Source organism: Larus michahellis, chromosome 6 (genome assembly GCF_964199755.1).
Source record: "Larus michahellis chromosome 6, bLarMic1.1, whole genome shotgun sequence".
In the NCBI taxonomy this organism is placed as follows: domain Eukaryota; kingdom Metazoa; phylum Chordata; class Aves; order Charadriiformes; family Laridae; genus Larus; species Larus michahellis.
Window position 1 is genome coordinate 34,027,306 of NC_133901.1, and position 17,850 is coordinate 34,045,155.

General features: G+C 41.3%; 1 protein-coding gene across 3 annotated transcripts in view; it reads right to left on the reverse strand.

Annotated features, from left to right (window-relative positions):
* Positions 1–13,926: 13,926 nt before the first annotated feature.
* The window catches only part of PCDH15 (protocadherin related 15), a 799,343-nt gene continuing 795,419 nt past the window's right edge, over positions 13,927–17,850 (reverse strand). For 2 of the 3 annotated variants that reach the window (XM_074589897.1, XM_074589896.1), the window contains one exon: positions 13,935–16,784. In XM_074589897.1, coding sequence (XP_074445998.1) covers positions 16,230–16,784 — 555 coding nt within the window. In that variant the 3' untranslated portion in view covers positions 13,935–16,229. Of the gene's footprint in view, positions 16,785–17,850 lie in introns of all 3 variants that reach the window. The other variant, XM_074589898.1, reaches the window with a different exon arrangement.

Here is a 17,850-nt window from a genome sequence, read left to right on the forward strand (position 1 = left end):
TGCCCCAGGACAAAGCTTTCTGCCCATGCAAAGCTGTACCTAGGAACCTTGCCAAAACCCAAGGAAGCTGCTAAATGATGCTACCTGCCTCCGGGGTCACACGGTTGCAGAGTAGGAGGTTTTTGCAATATAGTTTTAGAGTTAGGTCTCTTATTTCTACCATTTCAGTTTACCTGCATCCTTTTGAAATTGGGCCTTTCTGGTTCAGATGATCAGTAATTATTCACTCAGCCGTCATCTGCTGTAGCCTCGTGGATAATGAACTGGAACAATGCAAACACAGAGGTGAGGAGTCCAGTATATTTAACAAGTGAATACACACAAATCTTTCAGCACCTTCCCATTCAATTAAATAAACCTGTAGCACAGGAAATAGACTTCACAGTACATAGAGAAGTCAATGATAATTTAAAAAGTGGTTCTAAGTGCTGCTGACTTGAATACAAGTCTTGTCACACAAAAATGATGTCATGCAACTGAATGCCAAATTAGCTGTTTCCTGGAGAAGGGAGCATTAGCACAGATAGTCTGGTATTCAGTTCTGTCGCAGGGCACTAATTTTTATCCGTTTTCCTCCATATCAAGCCAAATAGCTTGGGCTCGAAGAAAGGCTGTTGGTCATCTGGAGAGTGTATCATGTGTGTCCTTGCACAGAGGAAAATGAGAGACTGAGCTGCTGCTCTCAGACTGAGCCGCTGCTCTGCACTGACCTGCAGTAAGCATGGGGTGGTGGGAAGAGGTGAAAAAGGCCCCATCCATTTTGCATCTCAGATCTGGCAATTGGTCAAGCATATACACACACAAAAATCACCTCTTCAGTGCAGCCATACTTAAAATTACAATCTTTCTATAGCATCACAGACAACTGTCCAGTGTCTCATCTCAGTCTCCCCTCTCTTCCTACTTTTAAACCCTTTTGAGAATTTTGCATCCAAGAAGATGCAAAATTTTCTGCACCCTGCAGATCAATGAATGAAGCCTTTGGTTGGTTTCTGAATGCAGCCCAACAAATACTTGTTTATTGTTTTGTTGGTTTTTTAAATGGGAGGTTGACAAGATGGAGAAAGCAAGAAATCTTAGGTAGTTCTTATGGTACCCAAATCAGAGAGCCAGATAGGAAAAAGTTATGGGACCATTACATGCCCAACACGAGGCATTCCATGGAAGGACTTTACCCATAAAGGGGAGAACATTACTTGCTATAGACTTCCCTCTTTTAGCTGATCAGGCAAGCCATGTCGGATGCCTCCCCTGTTCGCACAGGGAGGTAATTCTGGGTGTTCATATGCTCTCCAGCGCCCTGGGTACATCCAGTCCACTAGAAATCATCCAAGCTGCAGCTTTCTCCTGGTCACCAGAGAGTATCAGACCAGGCGTCCTCCCCACCCCATCCCATGTGATAAATTGTCCCAGATGAAGGGAGAGACCAGGTATCCTTACAAACAACTGCGTGTTTGATGAGTTAGGTTTATAGCTCTTAAATGATTCCAGAGGGTCTGTGTGGCCAGCCCTTGGAGTGGGATGGTTTGCTATCCTCAGTTTAATAGAAAGGACATCCCTTTTAAAGAGCACCCTACTTAAAGTGCAGAATTCTTGCATAGTTGGGGCCTCGTTTTTTGTTTTCTCTCACAGTGCACAAACAGTTATAATCAAACTAGGCTTTACCCAGAAATTCTGCTGCATCTACGTTGCAGGGTGTTAAGCCTCTAAGCTATGAATTCCTCCTTTACTGTGCATAGATAACAAATGGACATGGGAGCAGCAACTGCTGCAATTGAAAAAAAAAGAAAAAGGAAAAAAAAAATAGTGTGGTGTGAGCCCTCAAAGGAGAGAGGAATTCTTTTCATCAGTAGGTAAGACAGCCTAAACATTAATTCAACCTTAAAAACATTCTACAAAAACTACAGTTCCTTCTTCCTACCATCTGGAGCTGAATGCACCCACACTTGTGCTGGGGACAGAGCGACCTGACAGAGTCAGAACCAGCCGCATTGCCAAAAAAATCACTGAGCTCAAGAAAGCCCTCTGCCTTGCGAGGGAGATGGAGCAGCCCACAAATCACAACTGCCCTGAACAGCTCATTAGTGGTAAAGTTATTAACACAGCCACAATGCAGGAGTAAAACAGAAAACACATTATAAGATGAACAACATGCAAATGATAATTCACAGCTCCATAAGCCATCCCACGCAGTACTCAGGGTTTTGTACACTTCAATAAAAATAAATTTGAATACATTAGAGAGACGGAAAGTGGCAGTGGCTGGAAGAAGAGATGCTGCACCTTCTCCCAGAAGACTAAGGGACAAGTTCATTACTGACAGCCACACTGAATAGCTCTGATCTTCCCAGCACCACTGGGATTTCTGGAAGCACAGTCCCACTGACTTGTTTCCTCTCTCTGACTTCAACTTTTCAGACTTGAGAAAAATCCTGCAAAGTGCCTTCTTCACAGCTTTCTTACCCTCTGCGCTCACCTCTCCAGTACTGCGTTTTGCAGAAGCCGTGATGAAGCCCCCAGCTGACAAACTGCATTTAGAGCTGTGATAAGTGGAAGAAAATCAGTCTCAATGTCTTTACTTTCTGGTGTTCCAATACCAATTGCAAAACTCTCCAAGAAAAAGTCAGGGCACACTGTGATTTGTTAATATTTCCGATCTAATAGAGCACTATACGTTTAATCTGCAGACCAGAGGGCAAAAATAGACCAGATAAAATCACAGTACTGCCTGTTGCTTTTATGGTATATACCACAAGGGGGACTCTTCTACAACTTTATAGGGCAAAAATAATTTCAAAGAGAAAGGAGAGGATGAATAAATCAGTTCAGCATCTGAATGTGCAGAGATCATTTTAGGCTTTAACTTTTTAAGCTTGCAAGAGCTGTTAATCTGCAAAATTCATTTGCAGGTATCAGTTTATGTTCACGTCCAGCTGCCATTCTGGCTCCTTTCATCTCCTGGTTTTATACTGGAAGTTGCAAATTGCAAATATCCTATTAATCTTTTTTTAACAGTAGGGAATTTAAGAGATTTTTGTTGATCCACTAGATAGAAACCACAAACAAAACCCCTGACCACCCATAGAAACCTCTGATTATATTCCAGGGCTGGGAGAACCTGCTGGGCTGTGAGGCCGGATGCTGGCATGTCCGCAGCGGTGCACAGTGCAGGAGAAGATGGAGGATGGCATAGGTGGAGGGTGCAGAGAAAACCTGAGACAGGTACAGGTGCGGGTTGGGGTTTGCGCATCAGCGCGGGAGAAGGGGAGTACACCATTGTAGAGTGGCGGGAGGGAGGGAGGAGGTGTGTGGCCCAGTGCTAATGAATTTTAGCCATCCATGGAGTCACGTCTGCCTTAGAATAACACATTATAAACTGCCAGAAGAAGAACAAAACCCACAATTTAAGGTTTCTGGTAACATGCACATATGTAACCGTGGTTTTGCTGTAGTGCTTACTAATGCTCAGCGGTCATGAAAGCTTGATATTGCAGAGCTGCATATGTCACTTTCTACCTCAGGTAATTGTTCTTACTCAACGTATTAAATTCCTATTATATCTTCAAAACATGAACTAAAACCAAAAGTCAAAGGTTTTTAAGTCCCTGCTGGAGGACAGTGCTTGTAATGTTCTGCTAGTCAAAGTGCAACAGCAACGAGCACATTGGCATCTCATGGCAGATGTACATATCAGACAATGATGACTGGCTCTTTAATGCTTTTTAAGATCTCAGCTGTGTATCACAGTAGGAAAAGAAAGTAACTTGCACCGTGAGTGAAGTAAGTATTTGGATTTCTCCCATCTGTCCCTCTGCCATTCACACCACTTTCACATCAGGCATCCCAAGGCCACCAGGACACCCCCAGCGGTCACTGAAGAGCCGGGTGCATCCTGGCTGGCCATCTGCTTTTAGCCAACTGAACGGGTAATGGCTGAATTCTCGTCTTCCTCTGGGGGCACAGAAACATTAATTCACTTCTCACTTTCCTCTACCCAGCTGTCAATTTTCCTGAAGCTTGTGGAAACTTAATTAATTTGGAGACTGCTAACCCTCCTTCAAATTTGGATGAAATTGGTCATTTCGTTCAGAAATTATTCAAAGCAAGAGGGACAGGTGGGTGGGCACTGCAGTCACACAAGTATTTTTTCCCTAGGAAATCAAACGGAAAACAAGAGAGTAACAACAACGTTAGAAAAACAGAGGTCCTCAAATCTTAGGAGAGCTAATTAGTATCTAACAACTGTTTGAGGACTAATTGTTGATGGACTGGGTATGTGGGATGCACCAGGTGATAAATGCACATTGGTGTAGTGATGCTGCAGTGCTGGCGGTGAGCACTTCCCACAAGATATGGGCATGACTGTGGGTAATAGAGCTCTTTGCCAAATACAAAGAATGCAGTCAAATCTGTAAATAAAACAATCACCTAGAAAAGAACCTGAACTCCTGAAAGTAATGGTGATCAGCAGCAGCTAGTTGAAATACTGGCCAGACTTCAGATGTCTGTGACATGTCACAAAACCAAAGCTTTTTAATGCAATCTGGCAAATTTCAGGACAATAGAAAGAGGGCCCCACAGGACCACGCCTTAGAAGTGATGAAGCAGGAAGTCAGTAGGAATGATATTTCTTAAAATCAAACTTGGAAGGTTTTCATGGGAGGAAATAAGTGGTTTGGACACTGAAGCAGAGAAGCAACAGTAGCGATCATGCCAAAAAAGAGTATTTTTATAACTCTACCTTTGAAATTTAAAACTAATGAGAAGTGCTATTTAAGAAATCTTTTTGTTTGGTTGGTTTTGGAGTTTTTTAGTGATCCTGTAAGATCAAAACTAATGCTACTGTCTCTGGATTCAGCTAGAAAGAGTCTGGAAACGTGTTACTAAGCAAGACTGTGAAACTTAAAAACTTCTTTCCTATACCTTTTTCAAAAGATAAGTCTGCAACTTTTATTATAATATAGAGTAGGAAAGAGAACGAATCCATTCTGTCTGGTTTGCAAATCAATAAATTCACAGGCTAAAACTAGCAATGTTAACACAATAGTCTGTAGAGGTATGGTCATCAGCAGAATGCTTGCTGAGGCTGAACTTTTAACAACATGGTGTTTAAAACGGAAAAAATAATCAAACTACATTATAGCATATATCTTTTCACAAGAACTTCATTAGCCCATGTAAGCAAAGTCACTTGCAGGAGCACATGAGATTCTTGCTTCTATTCTCCACACCTTTTGTTGCCTCAGTTTTTCCCTGCTGGGTTTGGGTATTATATTTGCCTCTTCAATTCAGCCACACAGAGCTGCATGCAACTGTAAATAAGATCTCCCCAACACTACCTACCTGACCAGACATTTTATTTTATCTTTTACATATAATTATAAACTTTCCTAGAAAGATGGAGAGGGATTAAAGACCAGCAAAAGTCTTACATTATTTATTGCTAGAGTGCTAGGAATGTCCCATATTTGAACCAAATGTTCAAATACAAATAAATGCTACTGTCACCAGTAACAACACAGAATCCCTGTCCACAAAATGCTGTTTCACTCCATATTGTGGAATACATTTAAAAAAAAAAAACGAAACCACAAACACAAAGCAAACAAAACCAAATAAACCAGTAGTTTTGGATAGTCGAATGCCACAATGATGCTGAAGTACTCCAGAGAAACCTCACAGAACTGAATGAGTGGGCAAAAAAGGGAGGTAGGTGACTTTCAGCAGAGATGAATGCAAGGAAATGCATCTAGGGAAAAATAATCCAAACGCTACCTGCAAGACACTGAACTCTGAAGCAATAGAAGAAGAGCTCCTGGAGTCATCACTGACAGTTCTCAGCAATTGGGGCACAGCACAACATCTATCAGTAACCAAAAAGGGTAAAAATAATTGGGTATCTTCAGACAGGCCATGGCAGAGACGGCATTTTTCCAAATGAAGCTATGAAAGGCCAAACACTCCATCCATGCAAATTCTGCTGCAGAAGTTGTTTGCAAAAAAGACAGAGAGAAGACTGCCGTGGATGGTGAACCTTCATTAGAAAAAACACCTTTCACTGAAAACTCATCTTGTTTATCAAATGTATGCTGTAGCCAGGCTGCTTTACTAGCACTAACCAATATTTCTGCGTTCCGGTTCTGGCATTCAGTACAGATGATCTGCTTTTAAATCCACGTTTATAGAAACGGCAGTGAATCAATGCCCATAAACCAACCTGCCAAAAGGGAAATGTGAAAACAAGAGTGGGACATACAGCGGGGAATCAACCTGAGAAGTTACACATTTACACTTAAACGTAATATGGCCTTAAGCCCTGAGCTCTGCAATACAGAACTAACATGGCTCAAGCTAGCTATGCATGAAAAAGACCAGTTGTGAATAGCTTCCATAATGAGCTTACTGTAAAAAAAGCACTTCAAACCAAGTCCCATGTTACAGTGTTTCTCGTAGTTATTTCAGTGCATTCATGAAGACAGTCTCCTTTTATAAATCCAGGTAGCATTTTGCTGCTTGAATAAAATGAAGGTTCCATATTCCAATGGTTATAAACCTTTTCATTTATTATTAAAGCTTTTAAAATATGTATCAGTAATAAGAGCCAAGGCCACATTCTTATATGAAATGGCCTCACAGAAGTCCCCTTTGCTAAGGCTATGTAAGAATTGATTTGTCCCTGGATGGTTTTTTCTTCTGTGCTTTATCAAAGATACCTACTCCCCCATTTTTCAAATGCAACTAGAAACCTGCTTTTCAGCAGCAACAACAGCAAGCATTGGAGGCATATTTTTCATTAGTTCCTAAACCATTCCTCTTCTTGGGTGATGGTGTTCCTGTAACACACTTGCCATCAGTCAGAATTCATGTTGATGCAGTGCAGAGGCACATGTTCCTATATGGAGGTATAGGAATGGCTGGTGCGTGCGTCCACTGAGCATCCTTTGATTTTAACATCAGTCCTGCTCAGAAACTGCAGTGCTACGGCAGCTACTACATTTCAAAGACTTTATCGCTTTAACAGCCTGCACCTAATTGACTCAGACAGAAAAGATCAAACCTGAAGTACTTGGTGATATTTTCTTGTTAACCTCCAATAGCTAATTACTGCTTCTTTAAGCCAGCCTTTCATTTTCCTACACATCCATATATAGGTGTTCAATGTAATCAATGCAGCTGCTCAACAGCTATCAGAGGTCTCCTGGACAATGGACAAAAAGAAAAAAAAAAAAAGGGAAAAAAAAAAGAGCAGTTAGCAAGAGAAAGTGGGTATGATGTTTGGAGGAGAAGATAGGAAGGACGGGAATCAAGGGTGGGCTGGCAAAGGTGCCAGTGTCCTGGTAACCTGTGCCCTCTATGCAAAAGGAATCACCACATTCCCAGCGATCTGCAGCGAAACCAAGACTAAGGCTCAGCGGGCAAGTTGTACTTGGGCACTTACCCTGGCTACATGCACGCAACAAGCTTGGCCCTCAACTACTATAGTATACTACCAGCACAAAATCCCAGCGCATGTTAAATATATTCAATACAAGTTTATGTAATTCAGGAGATGGTTTGATTTTAATCAGCAAATTTACACCTTTTTTTGTCCAAAGCAGGAAGCTTCCTCAAGACAGACTTAAGGTCTCCCTTCACAGCCTATCTGCAACTAACTACCCAGGCCTCAAGTATCAATACCATGCTCTCCTCTCCCTTTTTTAAAAAAAAATAATTTATGAGCAGTCTATAGATCAGCAAAGGAAGGTCTAACATTTGGAAAAGATACACACATCCAGCTGTAGCAGACACAGTTTTGCACTTCCCTGTGCTCAAAGTCCTGCCAACAGCGGGGTGGTGTGCTTACATATCGGCAAAGTCTCTGCTCTTCAGTGACCCTTAGGAGGACTGTAGGCCCAGCTGCTGTCTCATATGATTTATTACATTTTATTGCCCCAAAATTGTAATAATAGAGCATATTTTCTATGAAGGCTAAACTAGCATCGCTCAGATGAACATATATCACAGCCTAGGATTAATTCATTTCTACAACCTCTCCGCCAAAATTCCTAAAAAGCAAATCTTGTCCTCATCTGATTTCTCCTGCAGCATGGCTAGTGAATGGATGCCGGGACAAAAGCACAAGAAATCAAGGTGACACATCCTGCAGTAGTAGCAGATGGGGTGTTTCATTGTACTTGCAGCCTGTTACCTTGTTTTTAAATCTCAGAAGCTTTGCTGTCTTTTCTTTTTATACTTTTTTCCTTTAGTGACTACATCTTCATTAGTTTGAGGACGTGGAGGTTATCAGGAAGGCTGGAAAGCTGTGTCATAAACAGAGCAGCTGCTGAAATCAATGTGACTTTTCTGCTTGCCTTTGTGGAGCCTACAGCTGAGCACTTTGCCTCCTGCTAACCCAAACTCATTTGGCACAAGAAGCTATTTAGCTGTGTTACCTTCACAGTGGCACAAGCAACGTGCTCTGGCTTCAATGAGAGCTACGCCTCACGCCCGTGGGCACAGGGCAGCAGACAGGCCGCGCTGGGTCTCTGTTTCAGTCACAGCCGGTCAGCTGTGCCCAGCATGTGGGACCAGGAGGGAAAGGCGCTGCACCGCCATGGCACGACTGCTGCTGCAAAGTCCTCCCAGTGCGCACCACAGCACTGAAGCCATGTGGCCCTCCCCACTTCCTGAGCTGCCAGGGTCTGGTGGTCACAGTATTGCCCAGTGATAGCAAATGCTGCATGTTACATCATTTTGCTCTTTCTCCCACTCCCCTTTAAGATATATTAATTTTTTTTTAATCACAATTTCCATCTTTCGTGAGTCTCCCCTTAGCCATTAGCTTGTTTTAACAGGAAGATCTATTTTATCTAATAGTCTATGTCATAGCTATACATTTATAGTCGGAAAAGGATGATAGACAAGTGGGTGCATGTGTGTGTACAGATACACAGGCGTATGTACACAAAGAGAGCAAATCCCCTCCAAGCAAACAAGGGCATGGCTGTTCTCTAAGTCCAGAAAACACGGGACTGCAATTTGTCATCTTGGCAGGATAATTAGCCTGGGCAGCACAATGCCCAGCGTGGCTGTAGTCTGGCAGCCGTGCTAGACTGGGTATCTCTCCGTGCACTGTGCAGAGTCCTGTCTCTCCTGTTCTTGCTCACCTTTTTTAAAGAAATAAAGAAGGAGTCAGTGGCCAAACCAAGTGTAGCTTCTGAATGTGAGATGTGGGAGCACGACTTCTGTTCTCTTCCTGTGCTTCTAACTCACTTGGACTTAGCAATCCTGTCCACAACCAGGGCTTCACCACATTGTGAAGGTCTTTCAAGGTGCCTACAGGCCACTTTGTGCCCTGATGTCTACTCAAAATTCATTTATTTATGCATGTTGATAGAGTAACTGTGCAGATTGTTCAGACTGCAAGAGAAAAACACGTATCACAATTAAACTGATGGGAGAGACAAATATTTACTATTCTCACTTGGCTTGATGATATTAAGTTTTGTAGTTTACTGCATTCTTACACTTTGTGTTCCTATTTAAACAGTGGTGATTAATCAGCATTCACCATCTTGTTTACCCCCTGTTCTACTAGCATGCTGTAGTAGCTTTTTGTAACTAAATCAGGGCAGACCCTGCTTAATATTTTATATATTTTAAAATTGCACTTTCCTTTTTCATTAAAACAGCCTCTTAGCAGTATTTCTGAGGTAACAAGCTAAAGTAAAATAGCTCTTTGTGAATGCTGTTAGAGAGGTGCTGTCTAGGTCTAATTTCTAAAATGTAATACATTAAAAAATAATAATCTTTCTACCTGTGAAAAATTAATCAGATTAAATAATGACCTTAATACAATTTCCCGTGGTGACCTTTATTGAGGAAATAAGAAATTCTTTCTTAGATACTAAAAGTAATCATGGCAAAGTAGAGTTTCTCTAAACCCTCCTGTTGGCTTTCTGCACAGGCATTAAGAATCTAAATCGTTACCTCAGCGAGTAGCAGCTAAATCACAGCAGCGCTGAACGCTGTGGTTTTGCCACATTTTTCTCAGAAAACCCAGTAACCCACTGCTAAATTGCATGAGGGCATGGCTCCGAACTACTAATTATATCACATAGCACATAACTTGCCAGTAGGCCCACAGGAATGGCTCAGTCTGACAAATGGGAGCGTGTCACAGAACGCGGTACCTGCGAGAGGTTGGGCTTGACTCTCACACGAATGAAATACCATCAGCTCCAAACCACATGACCGGTGGCAAATTACTGCGCTGCAGGGAGCACTTCTAGCAGACACCTGGCTGCAGGGTGCCAAACTCTTAGGAGACCACTGCCCTCTGAAATGGAAACTTGCTAGCACCTGTATTTAAGGGACCATCAGTTAGTTGGAGACACAATGTGAGACATTTATATGCCTTCAGAGACAACAGATAATCTTCGGGCAGCCAGAGATGATGCACACGCGTACTGCAAAGCTAACTGGTGAGGAGAACCAACGATGGTTTTCACCAATCACCCATTAACTGTTACTCTCAGCAACCCTGATATAGAACACAGCTTTGTGGCGTTATCAGTAAAAGGCTTATATTCTCCCTGAACTCTTCAAACAAAACTAAACCTTTCTCCAGTGTAACACAACATTCGGTTCTGCACCGAAGCTGCCATTCTCTGTAAGCATCCTGTCCCCGGCTCCCCAAAAATCTCCCCCAAACCCTCTGACTGGACTTCTGAAGCACTCACAGGGCTGCCAGGAACACCTCACCTGGGAACAGGCACAAAGTTTCTGATAACTGCTGCAATGAGATAAGCCCCATACCTGCCTCGGATTTGGCTTTGCCAGGTACCACGCCCACAAACTTCTAGGAGTAGAGAATAAAGTCTCTACTGCACTAAAAAAGGCTAATTTTACCTCTGTTGCCTAAAAAACATGATGATATTTTCTATTTTTTACGCATTTCAGCAGAGCTTTGAGGATGATGATTTTTGTTTGATGCAGGATCTTGTCCTCGCTCGTTCAAGAACTGCAAGAGCCTCTGTACAGACACGGTTCCTTCCTCAACGCACTTCTGAATACAGCGCAAACAACTTACCGCTGTTATCCACTCCAAGCAAGGTCAGCCTGTACAGAGCTAGAATTTTAATGGGACATCCTTAAAGGCAAATAGGCCTACGCAAAGCACGGTGACTCCAAGGATCTCCACCACATTTCTGCCCACAGTGCCCCGGTGGATCCACTGCCTGCGCAGTTCTATGTGGTTCCCCCAGCTCTCTATGGAAACTGCTGCTTCTTGCCAGGGTGAGAGTATACAAATTAAGCTTCTTTGGGATAGAACCACTTAATATTTCCAAGTAGCCCTCTCCACATAACTGGGATCGAGAGCTTGCATCCCCTTCTGTTGAACTCCAGCACAGGCCCCCCATGCCTGCTCACCCCACGCTGGCTGCTTAGACAGAGCCAAATGGCAGCTGTTCTGAATGCCACGGCCATCTATATGTTTCTATGACATCTGTACGGGGACAGGCAAACGCTCCTCAGGACGTTGCAACTCATTCTGGGAATCACAGCAACATTGTGGACAGCCGTTGCTGAACAATGTGCTAACAGTTTGCAGGGTTGGCGTTGCTCGTGTTAGGTGGCTTGCAAAATGAACAATAAAATTTTATTGTGTATTGGTAACGAGCAACAATCAGTGCCAGAAAGATAAATTCCTTTCCGGCTGTCCAGGCTGGTGTCACCCTGCAAGCTTCAGTTTAGTTATGGTGAATTACCTGATTCTGCTCATGTTTGCTACACTATTGATCCAGGCCTGTGCTACAGCTTTATCATTTCATCATCTGGGCTTAGTGCTCCTAGTCCAAACAGTGAAATCACTGAAACTCTCTTCTTTCAATAATAAAGAAAAACGGTAGTATTCCTCAGTACTCCTCTAATGGGCTTCTGAGAACCAGCTGCCTTCAAAATTCATTTGACAAACAGCACCATTCTTTGGCTTTATCAAACCTTGTGGTTTACCAATACTTTGTAATAAATGCAAGCCTTTCTCAGACTATAAACAGTAAGACAGTCAATGGTAACTTCAAGTTACTATTTTTTGTGTGCACCATTTGAAGGGTCAGCAAGCAAGGGTGTGCTGAGCAGGAGAAAGCTGTTGCCCTTTTTATTTCTGGCTAGCTGTGTGTCTTTGCACAGCCAGGAACTAAGGCTTGATGAGAAAGCATTCAAATTTATACCCCCATTTGCAGCACAATTATAAATCTTACAAGGTAAGAAGCATTTATCACCATCCACCAGCTGCAAAACAGACTTGGTTGTAAAGTTTTGAGTTACAACTGACATTTGCTGGAGGCAAAGAAATGTAAGAAGGATAAGCCACTTTCCAACCACTGAGATCATCACACAGAAGCAACTTGGGGGTGACCACCACAAGAAACCAGAAGAACCACCATGGCTGTGATCCATTAGACTTTTTTAACTATCAAGCTGTATTCCCTTTGGAGTGTGTAAGACTTTCCAGGAAGCCCTTTCATGGTTGTGACTGGCCCAAAATATCTGGTTCCCACTATGTGTTTTTCCACCATGTAAGCTGAAATTTGTGTAAGAGACTGGTGCTGTTCTCCCATTGCTAGTAATTCAGACTTTTTTTTTTCCCAATCTCTTTTCCATTTTTCTGAGTGTGCAAGTTTTCCAGCTACATAACCAGGCTCTGGAAGGGTTCCAGCCAGGGGATGCTGAGTGATCACGCTGCGACATCACTCTGCTGGCAGAAGGCACCAAGATACACATCACCCACCACAACCACATTGTCTGTTCCCCAACACCCACTCAGGCAAATCCTAGGTGCAAGAACTACCTACCATTAATGCATAAATATTTTAAGCTTCTTAACAGGTCCTCAACAGATCTGCGGGGCTTTCTTTGCAATCTTGCTCATTCTAGTATACACCTAAACAAAGGGGGAAAAAAAAAGTTTCTGTTTTTTTCCTGACAGCGCTTGTTCTGCCTCACAGCGGGCATTACACTGCTCTTCTACAGCCACAACGTCGGTCATTTGATCCTTGCTTATACTGAAAACGTAGCAGATGCCATATTAAACCACAAAACTATCAGTGCCTGCTTGGAGGAGTGTACAAATTAAATCAATGTCAGGAGCAATGATTGTCACCTTGATCGGTCAGCCAGTGAGTAGTTCTGCCACCCAGGGGAAAATGCTCATGCCTTGCATCAGCTTTACAAATCACAGTGGTTAAATAGCTGTAAATTATATCCCAAGACCCAGATACTTTATTCTGCTTACTGTATCCACCAAAGCCATGCTTAATACTTCACTTCCCAGCGGAAAAGTAAAAGTGAGCTTTTTTTATTGAATCGGTCTGTACTGTTATTGCTCTTGGTTCTGGGACTACTACCTGCTCAGTCTAAAATCTGTATTAATTTACAGTATGGCATCACCCAAAAATAAAAATTTGAATTCTGTAGTGATTTACAGTATTGCATCCACAGAAAATAAAAAAAAAATATATACCCCCAAATCTTCTGCACCTGTGAAAGATTCCATGAAGCCCTCTCTCTGCCAACGGTATTCACAATTTTGAAAGTCACTACAAGTTTAGCTAAAATCAAGCTAGATTTTAGATAAACCCCACCCATTGCTGAAAAAGTGAAATTTCTTATGCTCTTTGCACTGTGGGAAAAGTTTTGAGCACTTGGACAGCACAAAGGGGATGGTATCGTCAAGTTTTGCCTTTGACAAGCGTACATACAACTACTGACTGACCACCAGTTTTAGGCCTGACAATCCTTCGCAGAGCTAGGGCTGAAGCTGGTATAGCTCTGAGTCTCTAGAAAAAGGAACAGGTTTATTTTCCCCTCAGAAAATTGAGAGAAGCTGGGACAAAATGTTTCCCTAAAAAGCACGTGCCCTTATTGAAGTACTCAGGAAGAACTAAACTGAGAGATCTTGCAATAAAAATGATGTAGTCAAATAATAACAGTATCTTAAACAGGATTAAAATATAACATTTTACTAGTTATTTCAAAGAATAGATTTTTTGTTTCTTCCATCATTCTTACCTATATGTTCAGACTCTAGCTAAACTCCAAAAAGCTATGTTGTGTTAGGTACCAAGTGCAAATATGCCAAGATAATAGAGTTAGGAGAAAGAAATACCCGGTCTTTTTTTTTTTTTCCCTTGCGTAGTAGGCTACATAGCAGTTCTCATGCCTAAAAACAAGCACTGTCTTTCAAAATATTTGGTCGGAAACCTCAGCTTGAAAAGGAGGTATTTGACAGAAATGTCACATTTACATCGGCATAACACGCGAACAGCTTCTAAAGACAAACATTAAGAGGAACCTCATGGAGGAGAACCTGTGCAAAGGGAAAACAAACACAATCACAGTAGCAGAAGTCCATTTCCTGCCAGAGCAGAACCAACAACCATCGCCATCCACATCTTGTGGTGAACCTTCAACTATAGCAACAGGGAAAGAATGAGGAATGCCAATCATTTCCTTACTAATTGCACACATTTATCTGTCAACTCTTCCTATCTTTCGAGAGGTATCCACATTGTTCAGCAGGTTTACGTTCAACACTATTGGAGTGGAATGGTGGTTGTACCATTTAACCCAACAGCAAGCTGGGCTTGAAAATGTATCCATCCCCTTCCTATTAATTACTCTTTAATGCCTATTTCTATCACACAGACTCATGTATCATCCTGGTTTATTTCGGAGGAATATAGCCATAGGATGACAATTATTGATGGAGCATAAAACCTGGAGCTAAAGACCGTATATAGTTTGATCTTATCCTGAAAAAAGAGTTTGTGTGATACAACAGGACACTTTTCTCATGTGAATATGTACCTTCATTTTTTTCTTTCCTCTATCACATTGGACAAAAAGACTTTGCTCTGTATTTTAACGTCTTTTTGGTGTTGGTGACTGTGAACAGTGGCATTTCTCAGCTCCTTATTCAAGTTGTAACACAACAGACTCACTACTTTGAGGTACAAAAAGAAATTATAAACAGAAGCCAAAATTTACGTAGTGTATTTTCAAGTAATGCTTACTTCAAGTTTTTGGAACAATTCTGTGTGTGTGTTCTGACACCCTTTGCCCTTCACAGATCCGTTTATGCATATTAGCCTCGTTGAATATTCACTTTTTATCCTCTTCACCATGATCCATTTGTCTTTTCAGCAGGTTTACGTTCAACACTATTGGAGTGGAATGGTCGTTGTACCATTTAACCCAACAGCAAGCTGGGCTTGAAAATGTATCCATCCCCTTCCTATTAATTACTCTTTAATGCCTATTTCTATCACACAGACTCGTGTATCATCCTGGTTTATTTCGGAGGAATATAGCCATAGGATGACAATTATTGATGGAGCATAAAACCCGTAGCTAAAGACCATATAAAGAAGAAAACAGAACTGATGTGGGAAGAGACGAAAAGATGAAAAATTGACTAGAGAAGAAAATTGGAATGAGCTAATTTACAAAAGAAAATGAACAAACCACGGCCAGGTAACTCTGAATAAGATTAATTGCTAGCCATTTCCTTCCTCTTTGCAATTTTTATCTTATTTAATCTTCTATCCCACTTTTCTATGTAGCACTGCTATACTCTTATAAACTCCAATTCCACTCTTGCTTAAGTTTGGTAGCTGGGTGTTGAGCGAGATCCTCTGTTTGCATAAACTGGTATATCACTATCGACTTTGGTATTGTTACTTAAATTTAAGCCAGCCGAGGATTTGCTCTGTTGACTTTCATGGATTTATTTTTAATTTATTACTCTGAGTTCAGAATCAAGAGCTCTGGATATAAATCTTGAACATAAATAGACAATTTCCAAATCTAAACAGTATAGCCACAAGTACCATACAGAAAAACAAGCTAGGCATGTCTGAAAAGTTCATGTCTGAAAAGTTAACCAAATGTTGCTGTGCATTTATTAGTAGTTTACTGTTTATTAAACAATAAATCGAGATCCAAAAAACCTAATTAATTTAAATGAAGTATTGTTTAGTGAAATGGGAGCCTGTCAAAATAGTTGTTGGGGAGGACAATTAATTGGTACAAATGTGAGTGCAAATTTTGTTTTTAAACTTTAAAGCGTGTCATTTGTAGTATACAACGTATGTGCACAATACAAATTTCATACATTTTCCTCAGTGACAATAAAAAGCGCAGTTTATTATAAACTGAAGTAAAAATTAAAATAAAAAAAAATAAAATCACAGTTTTGTCATTGGTATGTGAAGGTTGTTCCAAGGGCCCATCCAGAGCTCCTCTTCATCTGACTGTGTGTGTTCACTGTGCGACTCCAAGGGCTCTTTGACATCCTCGTTATCAACAACCGATTCTTGCTCTTCTGTGCTTTTCATTTTGGAGCCCCCTGGCTTTGTTGCTATATTTTCGGCCCCTGTAGTAGAGGAAGCAAATGAGACACTGCAAGGTCTTGTGTTCATTTTATCACTAGAAGATGGTCCCTTTGACAATGTGTTCAGTGGGACATTCTCCTCGTGTGTCACTGCAAGCTTGTCCAGTTTCTTGAATTGTTTCCCCAGCCTCACTGGAGATGTGACTTTTAAATTATTACCAAGGCAAACGCGACGGGTTCTGACAACAGAGCCATTCTGTGCAATGTAGATGTTACCATTGATGTTGTTTTGAATATTTGGGTTATTAAGACGATTCCTCTGGCTGGAATCGGGAGCGCTGTCTTCTCCAGTGGAGCTGGTCTCATACTCTGGGTCGACTATCAACTTGATCCTTTTCTTTCTGGCCCACTGTTTGACAATAAATAAAAATGTCGTTAAATCTCAGCACTACTTCTTACATTTTCCTGCCCTTTTTCTATCTATTTGTCTTTTATCTAGACACTCACATAAATTTTTATTAACTCGGTCTTTTGTATGCTTCCTCTTAGGTTGTACACAGATATTTCTTAGTTGTTTTGATTACCACTGTGTGCCCCTATCATATACCTATGCTTCAACACGCAAACAATTCTTTGTACTAAAAAGTTCTAAGACAGATAAATCCATTTTAGTTCATGAACTGCATATCGCGAGTCAGCTAGAGTGTACAAAAACTGTGACGTTTTTCTTCAGGTTTGAAAAGTAGTGACAAATTTGGGTTGGGTTTAGTTTTTTTTGGCTAAAGATGCATTCAGCCGTGCTCCCATTAAATTGAAGTGCACCTTCTTTAGAGAATCCTGAGAATGCAGACGTTACTTTTTGAAGATTTACTTCCGTAAATCACGATATTGGTAAGCCAGTCATATTTTGATAAAGCAATCTCTCTTACACAGAGAGATGAAAAACAACTAGATAAATAAACTCCTTCTAACAGAAACTGGGAGGCACTGACGACGAAGCCACTGCGTGATACTTCTACGAAACTACTGTACTAATGGGTAAATGCTAGGAAGGCCGTAGAAGTTTTCTTCCAGAATACTACTACATTGTAAATTCAGTGCAAAAATGGCACTGAGCAGGTCTGGTTTACATGCAGAACACATCAAGCAGAGAAAGGTCTCAGGACCTGCACAAGGGAAATTCACAGGCATGATGTTGGCGAAATTGTCTGGTTAAAAAAAGAAAAGCTTTGATGTACGGCTTTGTGCCAGTTCCAATCTAGTGGGATCAATGGAGATGCTTTGCTATTAAATGGAAGATGGTGGAGAAATGAGACTTTAGATTTTATATCGTTTCTATTGTTTTTAAAGACTTAATGCAATTTCCATGTTGCTGTGACTTTGTACTAATCGTGATTACACAAAACTCATTACGTATTTTAATTTACAATTGGTGTTTATAAAATAACTGCCTCCTTCCAGTACACTGAAAAAAG